This window comes from Notechis scutatus, chromosome 2, assembly GCF_049901735.1.
Source record: "Notechis scutatus isolate UNSWTSFEM ecotype Mainland chromosome 2, rNotScu1.2, whole genome shotgun sequence".
Classification (NCBI taxonomy): Eukaryota; Metazoa; Chordata; class Lepidosauria; order Squamata; family Elapidae; genus Notechis; species Notechis scutatus.
The window spans coordinates 217,541,080-217,565,357 of NC_142010.1; the positions used below are offsets into that span (position 1 = coordinate 217,541,080).

The following is a 24,278-nucleotide window of genomic DNA, read 5'->3' on the forward strand; positions in this document are numbered from 1 at the left end:
CAGTGTGTGAGGGATCCTTGGTGCTCTCTGAGGTTCTGCAGCCGTTTCATTACCCTAACTAGGTAACATCATGAGTGCTCTGAGAACATCCTGATTTCCACCCTGAGCTACAAATATTCTCCTTTATTGGCAACAGTGTATGTCTGATCCCATGAATGTGTGTATGTACCAGATATACTATCAGGAAAAAGTTGCCCATTGCTACCCATTGCCGGGTAACTGCCAGGCACGAACGATCGGAGCATTTTTAAAATTGCTTTTCGCTTGGCGCCATAGCCCCTTAATCCCACCCCTTCAGGCGCAAGAGGCGGAACGAAACCCTGTCAGCTGCCGGTTGTTGCTGTCGCGGCCGCTAAACAGAAAAGGGGAGGAAAAAAAAGGCCCGGCGTTGGGGCTGTGTCACATGACCGTGCCGCCGGTGACGGAGCTGCGTGTGAGAGTAGGAAGCGGAAGACCAACATGGCGAGCACGGTGCTGGTGGAAGATGAGGGAGGCTTTGGGGACGGGGAAAGGTTGGATTTCCTCAAGGAACGCCACGTTCGCTTCTTTCAACGCAGCCTTCAGATTTTGCCCGAACGCTATTCGTCCCTGGAGACCAGCAGGTACCCTCGGGAAAGCGGGGAAAGACGTTCGGGGCGCTTCGGGTGGGGAAGTAAGCGAGGAGTTGGCACCCCAGAAGCAGCCCCTGCGCGCCAAGTGCTTCGGACAGCTGAGCGGTGGGCGGGTTCCCCTCCGAAGCGGGAATAACCCGCCAGGATTTGCTCTCTTCTGGCCACTCAGGGGTATCGAGGCGGAGGGCCGGAGTGGCGCTCTGGGAGGCTTCCTTGGAGTCAGTATTTGTGGAATGGCGTTAGTCTTAATTCCTCTTTAAACTTGACGGGGCGCCAAAAGTCCTACATCCTAACTAATCCTTGACGATTGTCCGTGGAGGCTTGAAATTGAAAGCAGATGTCTGCTGAGCGATATCCCCGTTTATTCACACACTTCGAAAGTTAGTTTTAATGTTGGGGTGTGCTGATCTAACAGTGACAATCTCATTGGTACCAAAACAAAATTAGATCTAGTTTCCCCCGTATGTTTTATATCAACTTTAGGAGAACAGATCAAGCATACGATCTTGTTTTCAATTATTACAGACTCATCTTAAGTAACAGTTAAGATACTTTCTGTTTCATTTCATTAAACTGTTAACCTTTTGCACCTTACCCCTGATCAGAATCCAGATGTTTTGTTGTATCGTTTTCAAAACTTTTGAATGCTTGCTTCTCTGTTTGAGATGGATAGAGGTTTGAAAGCAGACAGTAATGCTTACCTGGTTTAGTTGGTATGGAACCTGCTTTGCATTCAGAAAGGCCTCACTTCCTGAGTGTAAGATTCTCAAAAGAATTTGACACATAATATGTTTGAAAGTGTGAATTAAAAAGAGAAAGTGTAAAAGGTAAATAAGTCTACAGAATGTGAAATGGAAAATACAGAAAATATTCTTTGTGGATTTATTTTGTTCTTGGAGCAATCTGTGTTGGGTAAACTGCTTTAAACCTTACAGGTTTAAAAAATACCCATTGAATTCAAACTTAGTTCTGAGTGGACACCTATAAGATTGCCCTCAAGATGAGCGGCAAATTCATATTTCTAGGCTTGGAGTTGAGATCAAGAATTTGAGTATTATGTGGACTTAATGCCCAAGCCTCTTAGAAAGAGAAGATGTGGGACTTCTAAAAAAGCAGTTGGACAATATGTCCTTTTTCATGAACCTTTCTTGATCAATAGTTTCTTCATTTTGAAATTAATTTTCTCAATTCAGTATCTTGAAATAAAACATTTATTTAAACTGTAGAAAATATGCCTACATTTGGGGAGAAAGAGCTAAGGATCTTCACTAATTTAAAAGTCTGTCCATTAGATGCAAGCGATTTAACTGTAGCCCTTTTTTACATTATTCTCCTATTAAGCTTGGTGTTGCAGTTTCGGTAAACACATCAAAGGTAAAGGAGTTTTTATTTTCTGTGCTTCCTGCATTGGATGGGAATCTTAATTCTGTCCTTGGGACTTGTACTGCATTGTTTACTCTGAATGTACTCTCTGCTTGATCTAGGGTACTTATTTAGAACGCATTCTATTAAAGGTGAGTATGCAAGGAATACAATTAGAGAGGCTAAATGGTAAAATTTGAACACATTGCAATTAAAAGTGGGTGTAGCAGGTATGAATATGCTTGGTAATGTTTTGTTTATTGCATTGTGAAACCTTGGTAGATGTTAAGCTGTATCTTTCTGTCAAAAACATTCACTGAGAGATTCTAAGATTAAATGTTCCATGCTCCAAAGTGAATAAGAAGCATGTTACTGTAATGTACATTCACTGGATCTCAGATTTTTCAGAAAAATTGTGATGTAAGAATTCAGTAGCCTTCTACAGTTTTTCCTAGAACAAGTACTTAGTTATCATTTTGTAGCTAAAGTTGATGCTGTGTTTATCCAATATTTAAATGAAATGTAGGTAGCTGTAACTTATATGTTATTTCTGGGCTTGGGTTTTGAGCCCATGAATAGCTTATGATTAACATCCTGTAGCTTTCCTGCATAAACTTGAACATAACTAGTAAGACTCCCCTAAATCATCAAACTGAACATCCCAAGCTTCTTAAGCCTGTTCTTTTAGAGTACACTTTCTTGTAATTGTGGCTGTCACAGCATCCCCATGTAATTTTGTTTAGGATGCTGATTTCAGCAATCAGTGGGGAAGCCAGCAGGAGATTGCAAAAGACAATCATGTGACAATTAGTCTAAATGTTAAAATTTGAACACACATTGCAATTAAAAGTGGGTGTAACAGGTATGATTGTGCTTGGTGGTGTTTTGTTTATTGCATTGTGAAACCTTGGTAGATGTTAAGATGTATCCTTCTGTCAAAAGCATTCACTGAGAGATTCTAAGATTAAATATTGCACGTTCCAAAGTGAATAAGAAGCATGTTGTTGCAAATGTGCATTTACTCAGATTTTACAGAAAAATTATGGTGTAAGAATTTAGTAGCATTCTACAGTTCTTCCTAGAATTGGAAAGGGCAGATGTAAGCGAGAACTACCAGTAGTTGATTTAAGGAGTTTCTGACAGGTGTAATGTGTACCGACAGGTGCTTTGTATACTCTTGTGTATACTCTGAAGCATTTTTCCTTCTAATCTGAAATCCTATTTCATCCTAAATTTGGACAACCAAATAAGGGATGAAATGCATGAGTTTATTTTGCAAATAATATAAATATGCATTTATTTCTTAAAATTATTTTCAGTTTTTATTTAAACAACATTCTAATTTGGTCAATAGTCTTAACATTTGCTCCACAGAAGTTTTTTTTGTACAGACTGACTGATTTCCAGCACTATATTAAGCTTTTTTGGCTTCTATATCAATGTGGAAAATTTTCTTTTGTTCCATTATGCAAATGCTAAAGTATTTATAGTGTGCCTTATGATTTAATACAATGTTATACAATCAATTTTGCTATTTACTTTTATGTCCTAAGTGTATATAGCATGTATTCTTATAGATTTCTTAAGTTTCAATATATAAGACCTTGACTTGGAAAAATATTGCTCAATAATTTATTCCATCACCAGCCAGATATATATAAAGCTTTTCTATAACGTGTTTTGGTTATTGCTCCTCTTGTTCATTCTCTGAAATGTTCACCCACTTTTCCTGAACTATTTATTTTATGTGCAAATTTAGTAGACCTTTGAACAATCACTGATATTTTTTAACATAGTGGTGAACTCTTCAATAAAAACAATGATTGTAGCAATCAACTGTCAATTTATTTGATCAATCCTAGTCTGTGGGGCATAGAAGTCTCCAGAACTTCTGAATGTAAAGACCCGTGTATCTGCCTCCCTTTTGGTAGCTTATAATTATAAAATAAATAACATGTTTTAAAGAAAAATAATTGGAAACAATATCATATTTCTGGTATTAACTCAGATACAACATAGAAGTTTGTGATTTGCATAACAAATCACAATAAGAAAAGAATAAGAAGTGTACACAGTTGCAGAGAAGAAAGGGCCACATTTATAAAAAAAATTGCTTACGATAAAGGAATAATTAGTACACACATCAGCTAGTGAAGTGGCACAGTGCAGTTTGTGAGAGCAGCAACACTTGGAGATGCTCAGCAGTGTGTTTTTAGGTGTGTTTATTAACTTCTTTAAAAATGTCAGCAGGCTGCACAAGGTTGCTTGGTGGGGTATGTTATGGGGCCCGAGGAAGTGGATAAGCTGAATTTGATTTAATGTTAAGGGAAGGAGAAAAATCAGTGAAATGGAAATATCAGAAACGTAGGGAAAAATAGACCATGTAATGCTGGAGTCAGGGTGAGAAATGAGGGTAATGAATCTACTCATTCATCAAAGTAGAATGATATATTTGATGGTTGAATAACTACTTGCTGGGGGTACTGTATCATTCAGTTTATTTTGATGTTATAACACTCAAATTGTTTCAGTTAATTCTGAAATGGTCCTACATGCAAATAACTATCATCTGAGTTGGAATTTATGATAAATAGTAAATTGCTATTTTTGTCACACACACCCCCTTTTTTTTCCCCCAGGTTGACAGTTGCTTTTTTTGCACTTTCTGGTTTGGATATGTTAGATTCCTTAGATGTTGTGAACAAAGAGGATATAATAGAATGGATTTATTCTTTGCAAGTCCTTCCCACAGAAGACAGTGAGTGAGTTTTTAGCTTTTCTTTTATTAACATTTTATTACATATCTGTAGTGTCTACCTTTTAAAAACAGAAACCATTCTCTTGTTCATCTGAATATTAATCAATTATGGAAACTATTTTATTTTAACTGCACTAAAAGCTTGTCAGTCCTAAAATATCTTTGTTCTTACCTAAATCAATGGACAGTGCAGTGAAGCTTGGCAAAACCCTGTACATTGCTGATAATAACTTTTGCCAAAGTAAGGAATGAAAGTAGAATGAGATTCCTATGAGTACCTGCTGATAACTTTACAATGTTTATTTTTGCATGATAACTTTATAATGTTTATTTTTGTGTGATATTAAAAAAATATTGACAAACTTTGTCAGATTTTTTCTCTTTTTTTTGCTAGAATTTCATTAAGATTGATTAGAGTAGTAAGAATAATAATGTATTGTAACCAATGTACAGATTGATAACTCCCCCAATCTGCAATTATTTAATAAATGTAAGGCTAATTTTTTAGTGCTATAAGTAAAAAGAATGAAAGAAGTCACATTATGTGTTAGAAAGTTAACTAACATGATGCCTGGAATACAATTTGCTTGTTAGATATCAGTGGCCTACATTCCAGGTGCTGTCTGCTCCACCAAGTTTGAGGTAGATTTCCTGATACACTGAATGTAGACAAATGGTGGTTGGTTTTCATTTTTAATTAAATGCTGCACAAAACCAATCTTTCTCTGTAATAAAATGTGTTTGTTAACAAGACACTTAGGTTGGTTGGCAAGCAACACACAATACATTCTAAACTTGGTGGATTATTTCTGAAACGACCTGCTCTCTTGTAGTGTTTTGTCATACCTTACTATGTGATGCACTTTAATCTGGGCCTGCAAAGTTCATCTTATGATTTAAGTAGAGGGATGCTGGAAGAGGTTTTCCTATATATGTGTGTGTGTGTTCTGATGGTAGCATGTTAAATTAAAAATGCTGTGTGGAAAAACCTCTCCATGGAACCAGTTCCTGGTATCCAAAAGATTGGAGACCGCTGATTTAGAAGATATTTCATATACACTTTTTATTGGGGCTGGTAATATTTTTTTAAGCTCAGCCTTTCCCACCAAAAATAACCAAAGAGTTTTTTTTTCCCCAGAGGTCTTTCGATTAATGCCAGAGAAATATTGCCCCCCACAGCAAAAAGAGAACTCGGTTTTATTCTACTTTTAAGATAGATACAATAATTTTATAAAGTTGTGTTGCCAGTACTATGATTTTTAATCTTAGTTTAAGTGTTTAAGAACAATAACAGCAACAACAGTTACTTATATACTGCTTCATAGTGCTTCACAGCACTATGGTTTACAGATTGCCCCCAACAATCTGGGTCTCCATTTTACCGTCCTCGGAAGAAAGGATGGCTGAGTCAACCTTGAGCTGGTCAGAATCAAACTTCTGGCAGTGAGCAGAGGCAGTCTACAGAAATGGTTAGAATGCAATACTGCATTCTAACCATTGTGCCACTACAGGTCCCTAAACCATACTTTTCTGGGTTTATCCAATTGCTAAAGCCAAACCATCAAACTAAAGAAGCTATATTGCACTTCAGTGTAATGTTGTCATCAGATTTTAGTGTGAATTTCCTAGAATGATTGTGAGTTAAATAAATGGAATATTTTATATCCTTTTGTGAATGCTTTAATCCATCCTAATTTATTTGTGGATTTACCCTTTCCACAGTGCATAATGCTCTAATGAATAGGGCCAAAGACTGGGAAATTACGATACTTAAAATTTAGCATAACTTGAAGCACATATTACAAAAAGCTGTTTTGTTTTTTTCCAGAAGTAGAAACATAATTTCTGTAAACACTAGATGGCACCACACTATAATCTGGTGTGTGTGTGTGTGTGTGTGTGTGTGTGTGTGTGTGTTTGACATTTCAAATGTTAAGACCTACCAATTATTTGATATATACAAACATACTATGCATATATGTACACAGAGCTATTCTGTTATATTGTATGTATCGATTATGGTAAATTATGAGCATGATTTTAAATTTGAGAAAGAGAGTTACTTTCCCATCTAGGCCATCTCTGTATTCTACTGATGAGGAACACTCCCATAATTTAATTTAATTGACAATTTTCACATAATTTAAAAAGGGCGATTTTGTACTTAGTTGCAAATAAAAGGAAAGATTAGAGATACAAATCTATTACAGCTTTAAGTATAATGTGTTGTAGTCTTTAAGGCACCTCAAGATTTTAATTTTGTTGCCTGTAATTTACTATGGTCTGGTCTTTTCAGACTATTTCCTTTAAATCAAGTTGACTAAATTATGCCCTAGCTATTAATGTAATATTAAATTATGCAACTAAAATTGTACATTCTAACACTCATTGATACTGCAATGTGAAACTTAAATACTTCATTCATAATTTCAAAACATGCTAAACTATCAACTTTAGCGTCAGACTTTGGCAGTCTTCTGGAATCTTTATTATAAAAGCTCACATTTGGCTACAGTTTGCTTCTTTTTCAAATTGCTGGATAATTCTTCTTGTGATTTCTTATACATTTATTGTGGTATCCCCTTTGGTAATTAATTTCAAAAGTATTTATACCAGTTTTTCCCAAATTGGTGCTCTCGAAATGTGTTGAATCATTTCTCATAATCATTGGCTGCAACGGCGATTATGAAACTCCAACCTAATCTAAAGATACCAGGTTAAAGAAGATTGAAACCAAGATGTACAGGGAGTTGGACTGTGTACAGATAATAATTTAAAACCAACAGGTTCAGTGAGAGTGTTTTGTACGATTGTGCAAGTGCTTCAGAAAAAATATTTTGGGACACACAGTGGCCTATGAGACCTATCTCTTTGAAATGCTAAAGCAGATGCATCTTTTTTCAGGCTTGTCCAGCTGCTTTGGAAGTTGCTCCTGGCTGTGTCTGACCAGGCAGTCAGAAACACTTCCAGTGCTACTGCATGAGCTTGAAAAAAGATGTGTCTGCATGTATCAAAATATCTCTTTGTAAATATTTGCAGTCCTAGAATTTAAAACAAACAAACAGCTTGCTTGTGATTGGTGTTCTTATGGGCTTTGAATGTTGGTTTAAAATTCACAAATAACTTTCTTCCCTTTAAAAATAATTGTGCAAATAATGAAAGGAAAATCCTAGAGTTGGGTTTATATTTTTAATTCCTGAGCAGTATTTTTTTATTTTTACTTTTACTTTTAACTTGATCTTTAATCCATCCCTTCAAATAATGTGCTAGAACTTATTCCCTTTCATTCATTCTCTCAATTTTTTCTTAGTATATCCCTTTTAATTATTAAGACATTAGCCAGTTCCTTTTGTACATCCAGTGTAACATTTTTATTCATGACATTCTTTTAGCCTGTCATTTTAAAATCCATTTTCAAAGTGGAACTTAATTCTCTTCCATAACATCATTTGGACAGAGTCTGTATACAGAGACAGATACTATTAAGATTACATTTTGGATCCATTGTTCAAAAAAAATTACCCCAGTGTTGGCAATTGCAATCCCAATTGCTGTTGTTAATCAAGGGCTATCTGTACAAAGTATAGCATGTTTTTGAAGTTCTCTGAAGACATTCTGCAATTCTGTTTGATTTATACCAATGTTAATATTTATTATTCTAGCATTTTATATAATACCCAGTTTATTTAAATTGTAAATAAATTCATGTTGCATTTTATAGATTGTTTGTACCTTGTATGAGAGCACCAGTTTGGTATAGTGGTTAAGGCAGCAGACTAGAAACCAAGAGATTCTAAATTCTAATCCCACTTTAGGCACAAAGTCAGTTGGGTCAGTTTCACTCTCTTAGTCCTAGGAAGAAGGCAATGGCAAACCACTTGCCAAGAAGACTGCAGACATTAGCCCAGGCATGAACATTGTCTCAACATAATTGTTAGAAATCAACATTGACACAATGTTATGTATTGTATCTTATGTAAAGGTGATTAAAAATTAAAATTGCACAAGAGCTGCATAACTACACTGCACTGAAAGAACTATAGCGCTTGAAAATATTGCTGGGTAGTATTATAACATAAAACAGTTCCTCTGCTAGGAAGGGTGCAAATCTGGGCATATCTATGCAAAAAAAAATTTTTGGGAAAGGATAATAATTGTGAAGAGTTTAATGGAATACGAAAGAAAAATTAAACTTTGGATTTTTTTCATTAGGATTTTTTTCCATTATTTCTGATAAACTTCAGTAGTGCTTAATATCTGGAAATGGATAGCTTGATGTTTTGATGAAAATAATTTGTTTAAAGCTTTTGATGATTTTTCATTAAATGTTTATTACATTATTTATTACATTAAAAGTTTCATACATTGTATCCTGTAAAAATATATAGATGAGCTGATGATTGTGTGTAACTATATTAAAAAGGGGAAGATTTTCTCTTAGCATTTAGTTCCAGGCACTCCCTGGAGACAATTTTTTTTTTGCCAACAATGTAGTAGTGGTTTGCCACTGACTTTTTCTAGAATGGGTTTTTTTTTCTAGTCAAACTTGGATTTTTTTGATGATCTTCCATTCAAGCATTAACAAGATCTAATCTTTCTTAGATTTTGGTAGGCTAGCTCAGCCTCCTATTGTGTGCTATCAACTATCTACCATTTGTATTTTTAATACTTTGTAGTGATCATTAGTTGAAAAGTATCTCTAGTGGTATGGTACATATAACTTTAAATTTCACCTGGTTTTTTTACTACCAGGTGCTAGCAGTTTTTAAGAGACCTTTCCTATTTTCTAAGGTGTATGCAAAATAACAAGTTTCTTTTTCTCCCAAGGAACAAACATGCATCGCTGTGGTTTCCGTGGTTCTTCATATCTAGGAATTCCTTTCAATCCATCTAAGGTTAGTGAATAATGTATTTTAACTGGCACCTTAGAAGTTAAAATGGAAATGAGGTGTAAAATCTAAACATAGTGCTTTATGGGTAGAAACATAAAGATTACAGTAAAATGCTATAATGTTTTCTGAAAATGTAGGGAAAATATTTTTATTTACAGACATAATTAAATATAGTAAATTGGTATATATATAAATAATATACAGATATGGTATTTTTATAAAAGCTTTAAGCTTTTATAATGCAGATATTTCTTAAATGATGACCCATTCTTATCCAGTCTACCATAGAATGATTCAGACCATATCGTGGCTGTACAGAAATATGAATATATTTCTCTAAAAGTCTGTGGAGATTCTCAGTTATCCAGGTCATGGTTATCCCAAAAGTGCTTTTTCAGGAGGCAACTGGACTTCCTCATTTTTTTTCTTTTGAAGACATTTTGCTTCTCATCCAAGAAGCTTCTTGGATGAGAAGTGAAATATCTTCAAAAGAAAAAAAAAAGCACCTTTGGAATGTACTTTTCTTTTTCTTTCTGATATGGCTAGTACATTTTAGGTATTTAGCAAGCACGTCATATTTCGAAGAAATTCTGGGTTGTGCTTTATCTGAAATCCAAATTTTTAGAGTGTTTTTCTTTTTATTAGCTATTGGTCAACCTTTGATAAAGACAAACTGCAAGATGCAATTTGGGTGGGTTTTCAGTTATATTAATTATTAAGTATCACCACAGTACTGTTTTGATCTTTACTGGGAATCATTGTTCGTTGATAAAATTTCTCAAATAGAAACTGATGGCATTTCCAAATAGAGAAATTCTCCCTTCCCCCTCCCACCAAGAGGTTTGGAAGTCATATAGAATACATGAGGATATGATATAATATAATGCCCACGTCTCTCTGCTCTGTGAGCTTAGATGGAAGGTAGTCTGGATACACCTTTCTGAAAACCAATACAGGAGAGGAAACCCCTCCTCTTGATGGGTTCTTTGATAGTTAACTTTCCCAGTCTTCAGTTGTCCTAATTTACCACACGACTTAACAGACTTGCCAATTGTGCAATAATCTTTTTCAGTTTCTGAAGCTTTTGAAATAGAAGTGTTCCATTTTCACTATAATTCTTTATTACATCTGCTGTTTTTGTTTTAAACAAGTTTTATTCAATTTTTCACATTACAAACAAAAGCTCTTTTTAGTGGACAACATATTTCCAGATCATCACTTTTACATAAAAATATGACAATAATTATACATTCATATATGCATACTTAATTCTATTATTACCTTTTCCATTCCAAATTTTCAAGAACGAGAAAAACAAACAAATTAATCCAAATCTCTTATATTAATCTCAATCCAAACATTCTTTCATTTCATTTCAATTATTTCAAATATAATCCTTTAATATTTTTTTAAGAGTAAAAATAACAATATCTGTTTGCCTAATTAAAAAAGGTTACCAATGTCTCTCCTTCCTTTTAATAGTCTGTATTAGCTTATTAATTTTAATAGTTCTTTAATCTGCATATTTTCTTTTCATCATACATTCTTTCTATAAATTCTAAATTAATACAGGTTTTAACACAAGAGAAAAAGAAACAAACTTAGGTTTTCCCCCTTTTACTGCTTTGAGTGTGACATCTCAGTGGTTAAAATATACCTTTATTCCCTCATCTTAATTCCCAATAAACCTTTATTTTTAAGTAGTTACAATAATAATCATTACATCTTTTCATTTGGATTCCGCAATGTTTCCCCCCCCCCCCTTAATTTTATTTCTAATTTAAAAAAGGTAAAAGGGAAAAATTGACTATTTAATTCCTGGTTACTGATATTGACCTCATTTTTAAACATCTTCACATTCATTTCAATTATTACAATTTCGTCAATAAACCTTAACTTTTCTTTTAAAGATAAAAATAAAAATGTATATTCATCTAATACGAGTTATCAGTATCTATCCCTCCTTTAATAATCTATATTACCCTATTTTCTAAGTATTTTTTAATTGCAAATATATTCTTGTTACCCCTTGTCACCCTGCAGAATTCTCTTTTTAATTCATCAACCATTATCTGTAAAAAAAAAATATTCTTTTCATCATTTTACTATTTCCGTGTTTCTTTATTTCCTGCACCTGTTTCTTACTGCCTCTCCTCCCCCTCTTTTTCCCATATCTTTTCTCATTCCAGTTTATATCCCTCTCTTTCTTGATATCTTCCTTACCCCTTTTCTGCTGCACCTTCCTGCCTCTCCTGATTTCACAGGTATTCCCCTTTTTGATTATCTTCTTAAATCTCAACTTTTTTAGCCTTCCTTCTTTCCCCTCATCTTTGTAGTGTTCTTTGTGTTAAATGTCTATTTAAGATGGCTTCTCCTTGAGCCGACTCCTCCTCTGAAGTTCTTTCTTTTTGTTCAATCGCCATTTCCATTTCTTCTAACACAGAACAAAGTGATTCGCCTCTTTCCTGTAGTAATTCTCTCATATTTTTAAGTTCCATTTTTAATTCCCAAAGAGATATCATCATTACACACTCTTATATATTATAATCATTAAAGTCCACAAAAAACACTTTTACTTTCCTTCTTTCTTCTTCAAGTTTTCTAAAGTTCTCAATTGTTCCAACCCAGGGTCTATACCAAAAATATCAATCAATCCCACAGTCAGTCTTTCCTTGCTTCTTTCTTTATTCTGGTTCAGCTTTCACTTTCTAAGATTCTTACTTTGTTTCAATATTTCTTTAACATTATATCGACACAAGTTCATACAGAAACAGGATGATTTCCCTTTTGTTTAAGTTTTTATCCAGAAGATGGCACTCTCTGTTATACAAAGTCTTCACCTTTCCCCCCTATTTTATTATTTAGAGTTTTTTGAACCTCAATATTCCAGAGCAATCCAGTCTCCAATTTGTAAATTTTATTATTATTGTTTTTTGACAATCTTAAGTCCAGCTTTATTTTATGCCTATTTGTAGCCAAAATATTTTAATCCAATTTAATTAAGTCTTTAATTCCGGCTTCTTCCTTTCCCAGTTCGAAGCCTGCTTAGCTGTCAAAATTATTTTCTTGTTTTTTTTTCCTGTCCCTTTGTATTTTTGCCGCTCACTTTTCTTTTCTTAAGAGTTCAATGTTACCTTAATCCTGGGGTACTTTTTGTTTAGTTGTTTCGCCCAATTGTCCCGGCTCAGATGTTATCCACCTCTTTCTTCACTCCTGCACAAATCTTAGTCCAGCTGAGTCCTCTTCGGGGTGGCCATTTTGGACCACCACTTCAGTCGTCTTCGGGGGGGGGGGAAAGACCAAGCCTAGGGGGGGAGATGCAGCTCCCCTCAACCTGGCTTGCGGCTTCCCCTTACTCCAGCGCCCCTCCAAGGCAGCTTCAGCCCCTAATCGTAATGATCGGGGCTCTCCAACGAAAGAGCACGGACCATAGCTGCAGAGAGTCGCAATCTATGGTCCGTCAGCGAGGAGGGCTCAACCCAGAAGCCCCATTACATTTGCTGTTTGATTGCTGTCCTCCCAGTTTGAATAGAGCCATGTCATGGTTCATCCTAATAATAATTCATTTATGAATAATTTAATAAAAGATCCTAGAATGAATGTTGTTGGTACCATGTTTATAACCTTCTTTTTGAAAAGTGAAGTTTCTGCTCATTTAACTTCTTGCTAGGAACATTTCCTGAAATAGTAAATATAGTATTTTTCTAGTGTTGATATATTACCGGTATTTTTTATCAAATGCTATACTGTTAAAGATCTGTACTGCAGAGATAAGTTGAGATTAAAAACAGTAGCCAATTGACAAAAAGTCTTTGCAAAAACTAATTGGTATCAATAAATCTATGTAGCCTTAAAATAGCTTCTTCCTATGCTCGCACAGTTGCTGATATGTGTGGATCATGTAGAGGTGGACATTTATATATAGCTTTTCAAGCAGTATTCCTGACTAGATCCCTCCTGAATTAGATCCCTCCTGAATTACAATAAAAAGCTCAGGGCAATTCTCTGTAAAATAAATGCTTAGTTTTATGTAATTATAATTTTGTTTGGTAAACAAACTTGTATTTCTTCTTGTTTCAGGGGCCTGGTATTTCTCATCCATATGATAGTGGGCACATAGCAATGACTTACACTGGTCTTTGCTGCTTAATTATTCTTGGCGATGACTTAAGCCGAGTAAATAAAGAAGCCTGCTTGGCAGGACTCAGAGCTCTACAACTGGAAGATGGGAGGTATATTAAAATATATTTAGAAAAGAAAAAAAAATGTCAAAATCATGCACGCTACTATGATATAGCAATTGGTCAAGCTAAATCTGGATTGGGCAGCTAAGCATATATGGTATCTTCCTGTTCCATGCCTTTACTGCTATCTTTTCAGAGAAGGTAGCTACAGACCATGGCCTTCCAGTTAGAATAGTCATTATTAGCCCCTTCCTCATTTTACACAGCACAGCTGAGGAACAGGAGAAACCTATGCTCTTGCCTTTAAATGATAAAATTGGCAGAGTCTTTCAGGGCCTTCCTCCCTTACTTAATGATAATCAAGTAGCTGGTGAATGACAAATTGGACATACTCAATCTAGGCTAACAAAAATTGCATTTACAGAAATAGAATATAAAATGATGAGTCAAGAAACTGAAATACAGGAAGAGTAATATATCTTCTTCTATGACCTACAGCATTTATTACAACTGTGTCTTAAAGAAATAATTCCACTCTACAGCTTTGCAATACAATGATCAAATATGAATGTGGGGGGGAAATTTCATTTTGGGTCTGCAACTGCTATATAGCCGCATCAAACATTTTATAAACTCTTTAACCTTGAAATACATGAACAGGAAGTGCTGTGCTCTATGCTTGAAACCCTTTGAAACTTTTGGAACACTCTGAAACTATTCAGAGTGGCCCAGCATGGCTTTAGAATGCCTGGTTCTCACTTGAAAAAGGATGCCTCACAATATTTCATGCAGAGAAGAGTTGGAAACTGCTTTGTGTATCTTAAATATCAGTTATCTCTCTTGCTATTGTAAATGGTAATTGAGCTCTTTAGAGTCATATGTCTTCCTTTATACAGTACTCCTGTATCAACTTGCACATGAACACTGTAAAAATAAGGATGTGAAAGCAAAAGCAAAAAGTCATGTAGACATACATACTAAAAAAAAAAAAAAGTGTAGCTTTGGATCTCTAAATGGGTGCTTGAATTATTGTATTTCCATAATAGGAAATATTCTCTATTTTCTTAAAGTGTTTTAAGTAAAATTATTTACTTAAATGAATTTATAATTGAACTTGACTGAAGGAAAATGTCATGATAGATAAGATATTGATATGTGATGTTATTAACAAACCTGATCAGTCAAGTTCAATTATAAATTCTCTTTTTGGAAACAAAAATACATAGTTAAATAATGTAATAACTATTACATAACTGAAATGTTTTTTCTAGTTTTTGTGCAGTCCTTGAAGGAAGTGAAAATGACATGAGATTTATATACTGTGCTGCTTGTATATGCTACATGCTCAATAGTTGGTCAGGGATGGATACAAAGAAAGCCATTGACTATATTAGAAGAAGTATGGTAAGTTTTGCCAAGTGTCACTTGATTAAAATGTTTTTGGATCCTATACTTAGAAAGCCATTATACTGCTTCTCATGAGCATCCCTGATGTATTGGGATAATGTCTTTTTCCGAACTTTGCTGACAAATTATACAAATTATATTATAGTGATAATATTTAGCTACATCTTGAGTTGAATGAGTAGTCATTAGTTTAATCATAAATAATAAAGATAGCAATTGCTACACAACACTCCACACTTAATTGTTGATAAGACCAAAAAGTCTGAATGTTAAAATATCTGAAGATAGCAAAATAAAAAAGAAAAGGAGAAAATCACAAAATATAATACCTGCAAATAGAAGTATAATGATTGTAGCAAAAGAAAGCAAAGATACTACCAATAGTAAAAAGTGCCCTGGGTACAAATCCAAAACACCTGGAGCACTACTTGAATACCATTGGCATTGACAAAATCACCATTAGTCAATTGCAAAAGGCAGCTTACAATTTGCAACTATACTTTTAATATTAAACAACATGTGCCTATCCCAGATTTTTGAGGAGTCAACAGGTGGACAAAAATGCCAAATCCAAGACCAAACATCTGGCTGACTTTGCAACCAAACATAATGATAATATACATACCATTCAACAACTATATTTGGTGATATAGAATTCATAGGGATGCCAAAATGTGTATTCTTACAGTACTAGCTAGACTTCCTATCCTTTTTATCACAAACCTTAATAACTTCTGTTGGACAAACTAGCGTATGATTTTTGGTGGCGTGATAGTTTTCCTTTTTAGCTTGTATTTTTATGTTTTTCTTGTTTAAGATGAAAAATGTTTTTACAAAAAAAGATGTTAAAAATAGCATCTGATATACTGAAATGGTTTATAAATTCAGAGATTTAAAATCTGTTTTGGGCAATGCATTTTACATTCCTGCCATAGATATAAAATGTACTATTGTGTACTATGGTACAAATGGTGATGTTTAGCTTTTGTAGAAATTGAGGTTGTAATATTTTTAAATGTCTGGTTTACAAAATAAGGAATACCAAGACCGTCAGCTTAAATTTAAGCTAATGCATACCATTTAAGTGTAATTACAGTGATAAATTCTCCTAATATAGTGAAAATAGGAATGTTTTGTTTACTTCAGTATAACTGCATTAGATGTAAAAATCTAGGTTAATTTTTAATTTAAAAATCAGAGTGTTGCCTGAAGTTATAGTTGTCTGGTCTACACTTAATATAATTGTCTTAAATCATTATTAAGAAACAAAGAATTCCAGAATGAACAAAATACACAATTTCCTGTTGTAAGCTTCTAAAGTGAAGTGGTGATGAATGTGCAAAATTCTGATTTACATGAGCATAAATTTCTTTGTCCTCTTTATCTGATTACTGCAAATGTTCAATTTCTATGAAAGTCTGGAACTTTCAAGAGTTGAAATTGTATGATCCCAAGCATGTCAACTTGTCATTTCTCAGGCATGCTCTATGATGTTTTTCTTTTTATTTCTATTCAGTTATTTCTGATTCTCAGAGACTGTCTGGACCACGTGTATCAAACTTGCAGTGTCACATTGCTGTCACGTGACGTTTCACAATGTTTTTCCCCTTCACGGACCTGGGTGGGCCTGGCCTGTGCGTGACACATCCAGCCGTGGGCTGCCAGTTTGACACCTGTGGTCTAGACAGTTCCCTGCAGTTTTCTTGGCAAGATTTTTCAGAAGTGATTTGCCTCGTTCCTAGAACTGAGAGACAATGACTGGCCCAAAGTCACCCAGCTGTTTTTTTTTTTTTTTTGTCTAATGTGGGATTTGAAACTCTTATCTCCCAATTTCTACCTGATACCTTAACTACTCCATCAGACTGGCTGCTTTTAGGGAAGCTCAATAGCCCTTGGATTGTAATAATGCCACAAATGTTCAGTCTTATACCCACATCATTGTAATTAATCTCTCTAGATGTTTCAGTCTGCACTCAGGAGCTTTCACGGAAGGACAGGACTCTGATACATAAGTAAGATTTATTGCAGATACAAAATAGCTATAATAATGAAGATACAGAGTCTACAAAAATCTCACTGTATATGTGTCCCTTCAAGTTTAAATTATTTTTCTTCTGTTTCCTGGCCTTTTGTTGTAATAAATTGTATGCAATCTTTTTCTGAGATTGGGCTATTGATAGCATTGGTACTACATTTACTTAATGATTCAGTCCCAGGCTTCTTGCTTCTCAAGTTGCCAACTCTAGCTTTCTCATTAATTCCTTTAAGAAAAGAGATAATGTATTCTTCACAGAGTGCTTATTTGCTTATTTTTATTCTGATCTGATGTGGGGATAACTTGGAATCACTAAAATATTACTAGACTGAGCCCAGAGAATGAGAAAATTGTACATTTGACTTAGTACTTGGAAAATGCAGTATGCTTCAGAATAATGATATTGAACAACAAATCTGATATGGATAATATATTTATCAAACTTATATTGTATCTTTATTTGGTGTACATAATGCCCCTCCACCTATTCCCCACAAAAATTATCCTGAGATTTGTATTGGTTGAGAATGAGCAGGCTGTCTAAGGGAGGACTAGTATGCATGATCTCCTGGTTTCTAGTCTGGCACTTTAACCACCACACTGACTCTGTATTTATTTGAACAATGGCTCTTTATACAAGGCAAAATAGATATCATTGTTAGAGAACTACTACACAAAGATGTTTGTTTGTTTCACCATATCTTACGTTACTGTGCAAATGAATAAGGCTGTTAGTATTTAATATCAACTTGTGTAGGCAATACAAATTGGCATGCTGCTGAAATTCATAGAGTTGGATAATCAGTTATTTTGACCAGACAAATGTTATTTTAAAGTAATATTTTATAGGCTTATAAAAGAAAGTCATATATTGTGTGATTCTACTTGTGTGGAATCTCTTTCCCTCAGGTTTCTGCATTTACTCAACGCATTCTAAGTATACACTGACATACTAGTATACTACTACTGTTGCTCCTTGTACCTGTGCCAGGGTGGAGGATTCCATTGGAGGAATCCTGAACCCTCAGATATGAGGCAAGTGAATACATTGGGGAGAAAAAGCATTTTTCTATGAATAGTTATGCTTGAACATATTTAAATCCAAGCAGAAGAGTTAACTCCTAGATTTTAAAACAAAATCCAATCTTTCACAAAGTTAATATTTCCATGTCTCCTCTAGTGATTGAAAAGTTAGATCTTTGTTTTTCATTTAGAATTAAAAGTGCTACCATTTAATGGAGCTCCAGTCTCCAGTTAGAAGAATGCAGTTGAGGGAGGTGATTCTGGTTTTTTGTTCTACTTTTTGTTTTACTTTTTAACACATTGCTCTTGGTCCTGACCAAGTTCAATTCACCTTATGCAACATTAAAAAAAGACTGTCTCTTAAAAAAATTACATTGTCAATTTATTTTCATTTTTCAGTCCTATGATAATGGTCTTGCCCAAGGAGCAGAGCTTGAATCACATGGTAAGGTAATCTTTTGGTCTAATCATTAAAAAAAGGGGGGGGTTGTGGGAATGTGATTGAGCTTGACTTCTACCCCAGTGTTTGCAAAATGTGAACCCTGTGAATTCTCTTGTGAGAATTCTTGTGAGAAAGGGTAAAAGAAAAACCCTCTAATTTTTCATTGACAAAAGCTAGCTCCTCCCGTATTGGGATTGCTGTTTCTTCAAATGTCATGCTATGTGCAATGTTTGCTTCCACATGCATTGTGAAATAACAACTATGTTTTCAAAGTTGGATGAATTAAAACCAATTAAATTCAGCTGGAGGCTATTAACTGTTACAACATGTAGGATGTTACTTTAAAAGATTAAATAAATTCATGGAGGAAAAAGCTATCGTGTCAGTAGTTGCTTGAGAACATTAATAGTAGATGATAGTTCATATAAATTAAATCTTTTTAGTAATTCCATAAAGACTGTAAACATATTGAAGAGAATGTCCCCCATGTTACAGGTGGCTCTACTTTTTGTGGTATTGCATCATTGTGCCTGATGGGTAAACTTGAGGAAGTCTTCTCTGAAAAAGAACTGAAGAGAATAAAGAGATGGTGTATTATGAGGCAACAGAATGGTTATCAAGGAAGACCCAACAAGCCTGTAGATACCTGTTATTCATTTTGGGTAGGAGCAACTCTTAAGGTAATTTGAAAGTATAAATAAGACTTTAGAATCTATAGTCTGCTTATTCTACAGTATATTAGTAGTTTTATTGAGCTGACAGCATACAAGCGTCTGAGTTTTTCATCAGACTAGATAGCTAAAATTTCTGATTAAAATGTATGAATGAGCAGGAACAAAGGAGAAAACCTTTGATTTTTGATTACTTTGAGGCTGTCAGTTTAGCATTTAATATAAACATTCCATCATCAGCTTTCAATGTTCCTCATGAGAAATTGCTTTATTGTAACGTTTCTGAGGTCTTTTGAACATGGTAAATTTTTCTTTCAGCTTCTGAAAATATTTCAGTACACAAACTATGAAAAAAACAGAAATTACATTTTATCAACCCAAGATCGTCTTGTTGGTGGATTTGCTAAGTGGCCAGATAGTCATCCAGGTATTTTCAGTTTTTTGCTCACTCGTGATCATTTATGTCAAAGAAAAGATTGTCTTAAAACAGAGCCTGAGGTAAAAGAAATAGAAATGTTTTCTAGAATGAAATAAATTTTTGTCTCTAATTTTTCAAAAGATAAAACAGATTTACAGATAAGTGTTCTAATAAAGTATTTTGTAGAATCCCTCAGGCAACATTCTATATAAGTATTCATAGAATTAAATGCTTATCATATGGATTAATAGTGAATTATAAAAGGGAAAGTAGTATAAGAATAAATGAATAATTGTCACAATGGAAGGAAATAAAACTCAAGTATTGTACAATACAGGATTATCTGGAATTGGATCATCAATGATATAGTCAAATTAAGGTGCAGTTTCAGATGACAAAGGAAACTCAAATGGATTATAAAGAGCTTGTTGTTTCAAAGTCTTTGAAAAGTGAATAAAAGAGCAAATGAGTGAATTTAGAAAATGCAAAATGATGGTGGCAGAAAAAAAAATGTACTGGTAGGTATTGTTTAGGAGAGATACACATTTGTGCTAAAGCTTAGGACATTTTGTAATGTAGCAAAAACATGGGTTTTTTGTTTGTAGTTTTGGATCATGGAATATAGAACGAACTATTAAAGTTTTAAAACCTGTTATTGTGTGGTAGCATTTAGAATAACCTACAATTTTCTAATCTAATCACTTCATCTCAAAAATATCAGAACATTCTACAATATTGGTATTAACTAGACCCTGAATTTATCTACACTAGGGACCATACTCTAAAACTACAGTTAGTCCTCAACTTATGACCACAATTGAGCCCAAAAATTACGTTGTGAAATTTGTGAGAAATTTGTTGAGGTTGCCCCGGTTTACAACTTTTCTTGCCACATTTGTTAAGTGAATCGCTGCTGTTAAATTAGTAACATGGTTGTTAAGTGAATCTGGCTTCCCCATTGACTTTGCTAGTCAGATGGTTGCACCAGGATATTGCAACTGTCATAAATGTAAATTAGTTGTCAAGCGTCCGAATGTAAATCTCATGACCATAAGAATGCTGCAAGAGTCATAAGTGTGAAAATGGTCATAAGACACTTTCTATCAGTGCCACTGTAACTTAGAATGGTCCCAAAGTGAATTGTAAGTCGAGGACTAGTTGTAATAAACACTGCCAGGACAAAAACCAAATATGATATGATTCCATTTATATTTAATTAAATTTAAATATAGGGAATTACATTCTCATTATTCAATAATTTTCCTCTTCTGTTGTGGTAATAATATTTGATAACAAGCTCAGATGTTTATGAGTTTCATGCTGTCCTTAAAGCCTGAATTTTTAGGCTTCTTCTGTTCTTGACTTCTGAATATCTGAAATTTCATCCAGGGGAAAAAAAATATTGTAGTATTATAACTTCATTCTCAATAGGTTTTAGAGTAAGTTAGATTTTCCGCAGATGGGATTAAAATACAGTACTGGCTGATGAATTAGAAATGAATATGCAAACAAATGTAACATTGCTGTGGAACAAAATGCAGGAGAAAAGAGATTGAGTGACCTTTCCAAAATGGAAGTTTAAAAATGGTTTTATATTATGAAATCCAGGGTACTGAAGCTTTGAATTCCAAGTCCTGGGAATCAAATCTCAGCCTATTAGCGTTCTCTTTTCTTCTAAAACCACTGAGTGACTTTGGGCCATTCACTGTCATTCAGCCCAATCTACCTCATATGGTTATGGTTTTTATAAGAAAAGTGGAAGGAGAGAATCCTGCATATGCTGTCTTGAGCTGAACAAAAAGTGGAATATAAACAACCTACCTCATGCAATGTTCTCTAAGCTTGGCCTATGATTCTCTCCCCCCTGCAGTTGTGTGTCGGAAGGGTTTTTTTGTATTATTTACTTTCAGTGAAAAGATCTTAGTTTAGAAAATAATAGGTTATTGTATTGTACTGTGTGTACCTACGTGTGAATAGTAGACATATCTCTCTCACATACATACTCATTTCTGGTTTCCCTTTCTAGATGCTCTTCATGCCTACTTTGGGATTTGTGGCCTGTCTTTAATAGGTGAGCCTGGCATTCGAAAGGTTCATCCTGCCCTGAATGTAAGCACAAGGACTTCAGAATGCCTTCAACACCTTCATCAGATCTGGGCAACCCAGGACTCTAAACAGTCTTCAGAGGAAATGCACAGTGCCACATGACTGAGACTCTATTTGAGCTTGGTAGCATAATTGTAGCCCAAGGTTCAAAGCCATGTATAACCGATGTGCTCTTTTAAAGTACTGGTATCATAGAATCAAATTCATATACTGGCATCAACTTGACAGCTTCTGGATTGGACTTTTTTAAAAAAAAATGCTTGCCTTTACAAATGCAAAGATAGAAGATTGGTTTCAGAAAAATAATCTTCAAAGCGAGATGAGTTAATGAATTCTACTTTTATTATTTTACACAGTGCAATGGCAAACTATGATATAAACTTCAAAATGACCTTACATATTTTCATACTAAATATCTTGAAATTAGTGATACTTATGTAATAAGGACTTCATATGGTATCTCATAAATTAAATCTTAATTGCTAAAATGTGTTCTTTAAGGTAGACAACAATTGTATAATCTTTGTAAAAAAATAAAATTATTTTGTTCATCATGTACTATATTTATTTGGGGGTCACCTTAATTTAGAATTATACAGTTTGAAGCTGTCATTTGGGCCATCAATTCCAGTCACCTATTAAGTACAGCAGCCTAAATTAAACTATCCAGGTATGCCCCTCTTTAGACAGTATTTATGTGTTACATTTTTGTTTCCCAAGTGTATCACTTTGTCTTTGTTGAATTACAGGTAGTCCTTAACTTACAATAATTCGTTTAGTGACTCTTCAAAGTTACAACAGCACTGAAAAAAGTGACTTATGACTTTTTCACAGTTACAACCATTGCAGCTTCCCCATAATCACGTGACCAAAATTCAGGTGCTTCAGTGATCACCATTTATGACTTTCTGACAAGCAAAGTTAATGGGGAAACCAGATTCACTTAACTGGGTTACTAATCAACTGCAGTGATTCACTTAAATGTGGCAAAAAAAGGTAAAATGGGGCAAAACTCACTTGACAATGTCTCACTTAACAACAGAAATTTTGGGCTCCATTGTGGTCGTAAGTTGAGGACCACCTGTACTTGTTATTTTCATCCCAGGTCTAATCCTGTAATTCTCCAGGTGTTCAATACTAGTTTCTTCCATGAAGCTCTTTGTTCAATTTCAGCAGTTCAAAGTATACTCATGAATTTTGTTTTTGCTTGTCACTCTCACTGTCTTGCTTGTCTGCTGAGCTTGCTTCTTTGCTTGAGTCTCTTCCTGTTGGAATAGTGCTTCCTCTGGCATCTCCTCCTGCTGTTATTTTGATTTCATAAACCATTATCTCGTATGAACTAGAATGGGTCCATTCACTTCTCTAATCCTCTTTTTCTTCAAGTTTCTGCTACAATCTTCCAGGCCAGGGGTCGCCAACCTTCTGGACTTCAGGGACCACCAAGCTCATCATTTTAAATCCCGCAGACCATTAATATGAATTTTGACTGACAGTGGCTTGCTGACATTGGTGGGAAAGTCAGTCCCATATTCCAGAACTGCAGTAGTCACAAGACTGGCCCTTTGGTCATCCCAGAGCAGCTGCTCCTATACCCAGGCCATGGACTGGAGAAGCAGCTGCTCCGGGATGACCAAAGGGCCCGTCTTGTGACTACTGCAGTTCTGGAATATGGGACCAACTTTCCCACCAAAGTCAGCAAGCCACCCCGGGGCGGAGTTCCCTCCCCTGCCATTGGTCTTACTTTCCAGTTCCAGCTTGCATGGCTCTATTCAAGGTGAGGTTTGCACTCGGCCGAAGGGTGGGGGGCAGCGGGTGGGTGGGCCATGTGGGCGGCACAGCCTTGTGTTCCTGCATAGCCTGGATTAATTGCTTTGGGGGGAGTATTTCTCTGCGGACCATAAAAATTTCCTCGTGGACTACCGGTGGTCCCCGGCCCACTGGTTGGAAACCACTGTTCTAGGCTATATTCAGGTAGGGAAGCAACCATGCCATATCATAAATAACAGTTGCAGGTCCTTTATAGGCCCTGTCAGTTCATTTTCACTTCTTAAGGCATCATTCATACCAATCCCTTAACTTAAAAGGTAAATTCATTAAAGATTCTCCCTTATACAGTAAACTATCTCATTGGAAGCCATTGAGAGTTCATATTTAGGCTGATTATCCATTTGCGTTTTACAAGTTGAATTTTGTATGACAGTAGGAGTTCTACAGTTTTAATTGGGGTTTAATAGTTAAGGTGTATTGTGCTAATCTGATAAAAAAAAATACTGTTATTCTCAGGATCCTTCTAATACACCAAATATTGTGACTTGCTGCAGAAAATTGCACAGATGGCCCAACCCATGTTACATTTAGCAGTTTCTCAC

General features: G+C 34.9%; 1 protein-coding gene across 1 annotated transcript; it reads left to right on the forward strand.

Annotated features, from left to right (window-relative positions):
- Nucleotides 1-395: 395 nt before the first annotated feature.
- On the forward strand, nucleotides 396-22,462 carry PGGT1B (protein geranylgeranyltransferase type I subunit beta). The gene is made up of 9 exons (XM_026673351.2): nucleotides 396-602; nucleotides 4,613-4,731; nucleotides 9,559-9,626; nucleotides 13,704-13,855; nucleotides 15,079-15,211; nucleotides 18,672-18,717; nucleotides 19,210-19,394; nucleotides 19,704-19,812; nucleotides 21,830-22,462. Exons 1-9 carry the CDS (start codon nucleotides 460-462, stop codon nucleotides 22,009-22,011), a joined length of 1,137 nt encoding a protein of 378 aa, XP_026529136.1. The 5' UTR covers nucleotides 396-459; the 3' UTR covers nucleotides 22,012-22,462.
- Nucleotides 22,463-24,278: the final 1,816 nt, after the last annotated feature.

Coding starts and splice junctions, on each gene's coding strand:
- PGGT1B (XM_026673351.2), top strand. CDS start 460: ATGGCGAGCACGGTGCTGGTGGAAGATGAGGGAGGCTTTGGGGACGGG. Junction 9,627..13,703: donor TTCCTTTCAATCCATCTAAG/GTTAGTGAATAA, acceptor TTCTTGTTTCAG/GGGCCTGGTATTTCTCATCC. Junction 15,212..18,671: donor ACTATATTAGAAGAAGTATG/GTAAGTTTTGCC, acceptor TTCATTTTTCAG/TCCTATGATAATGGTCTTGC.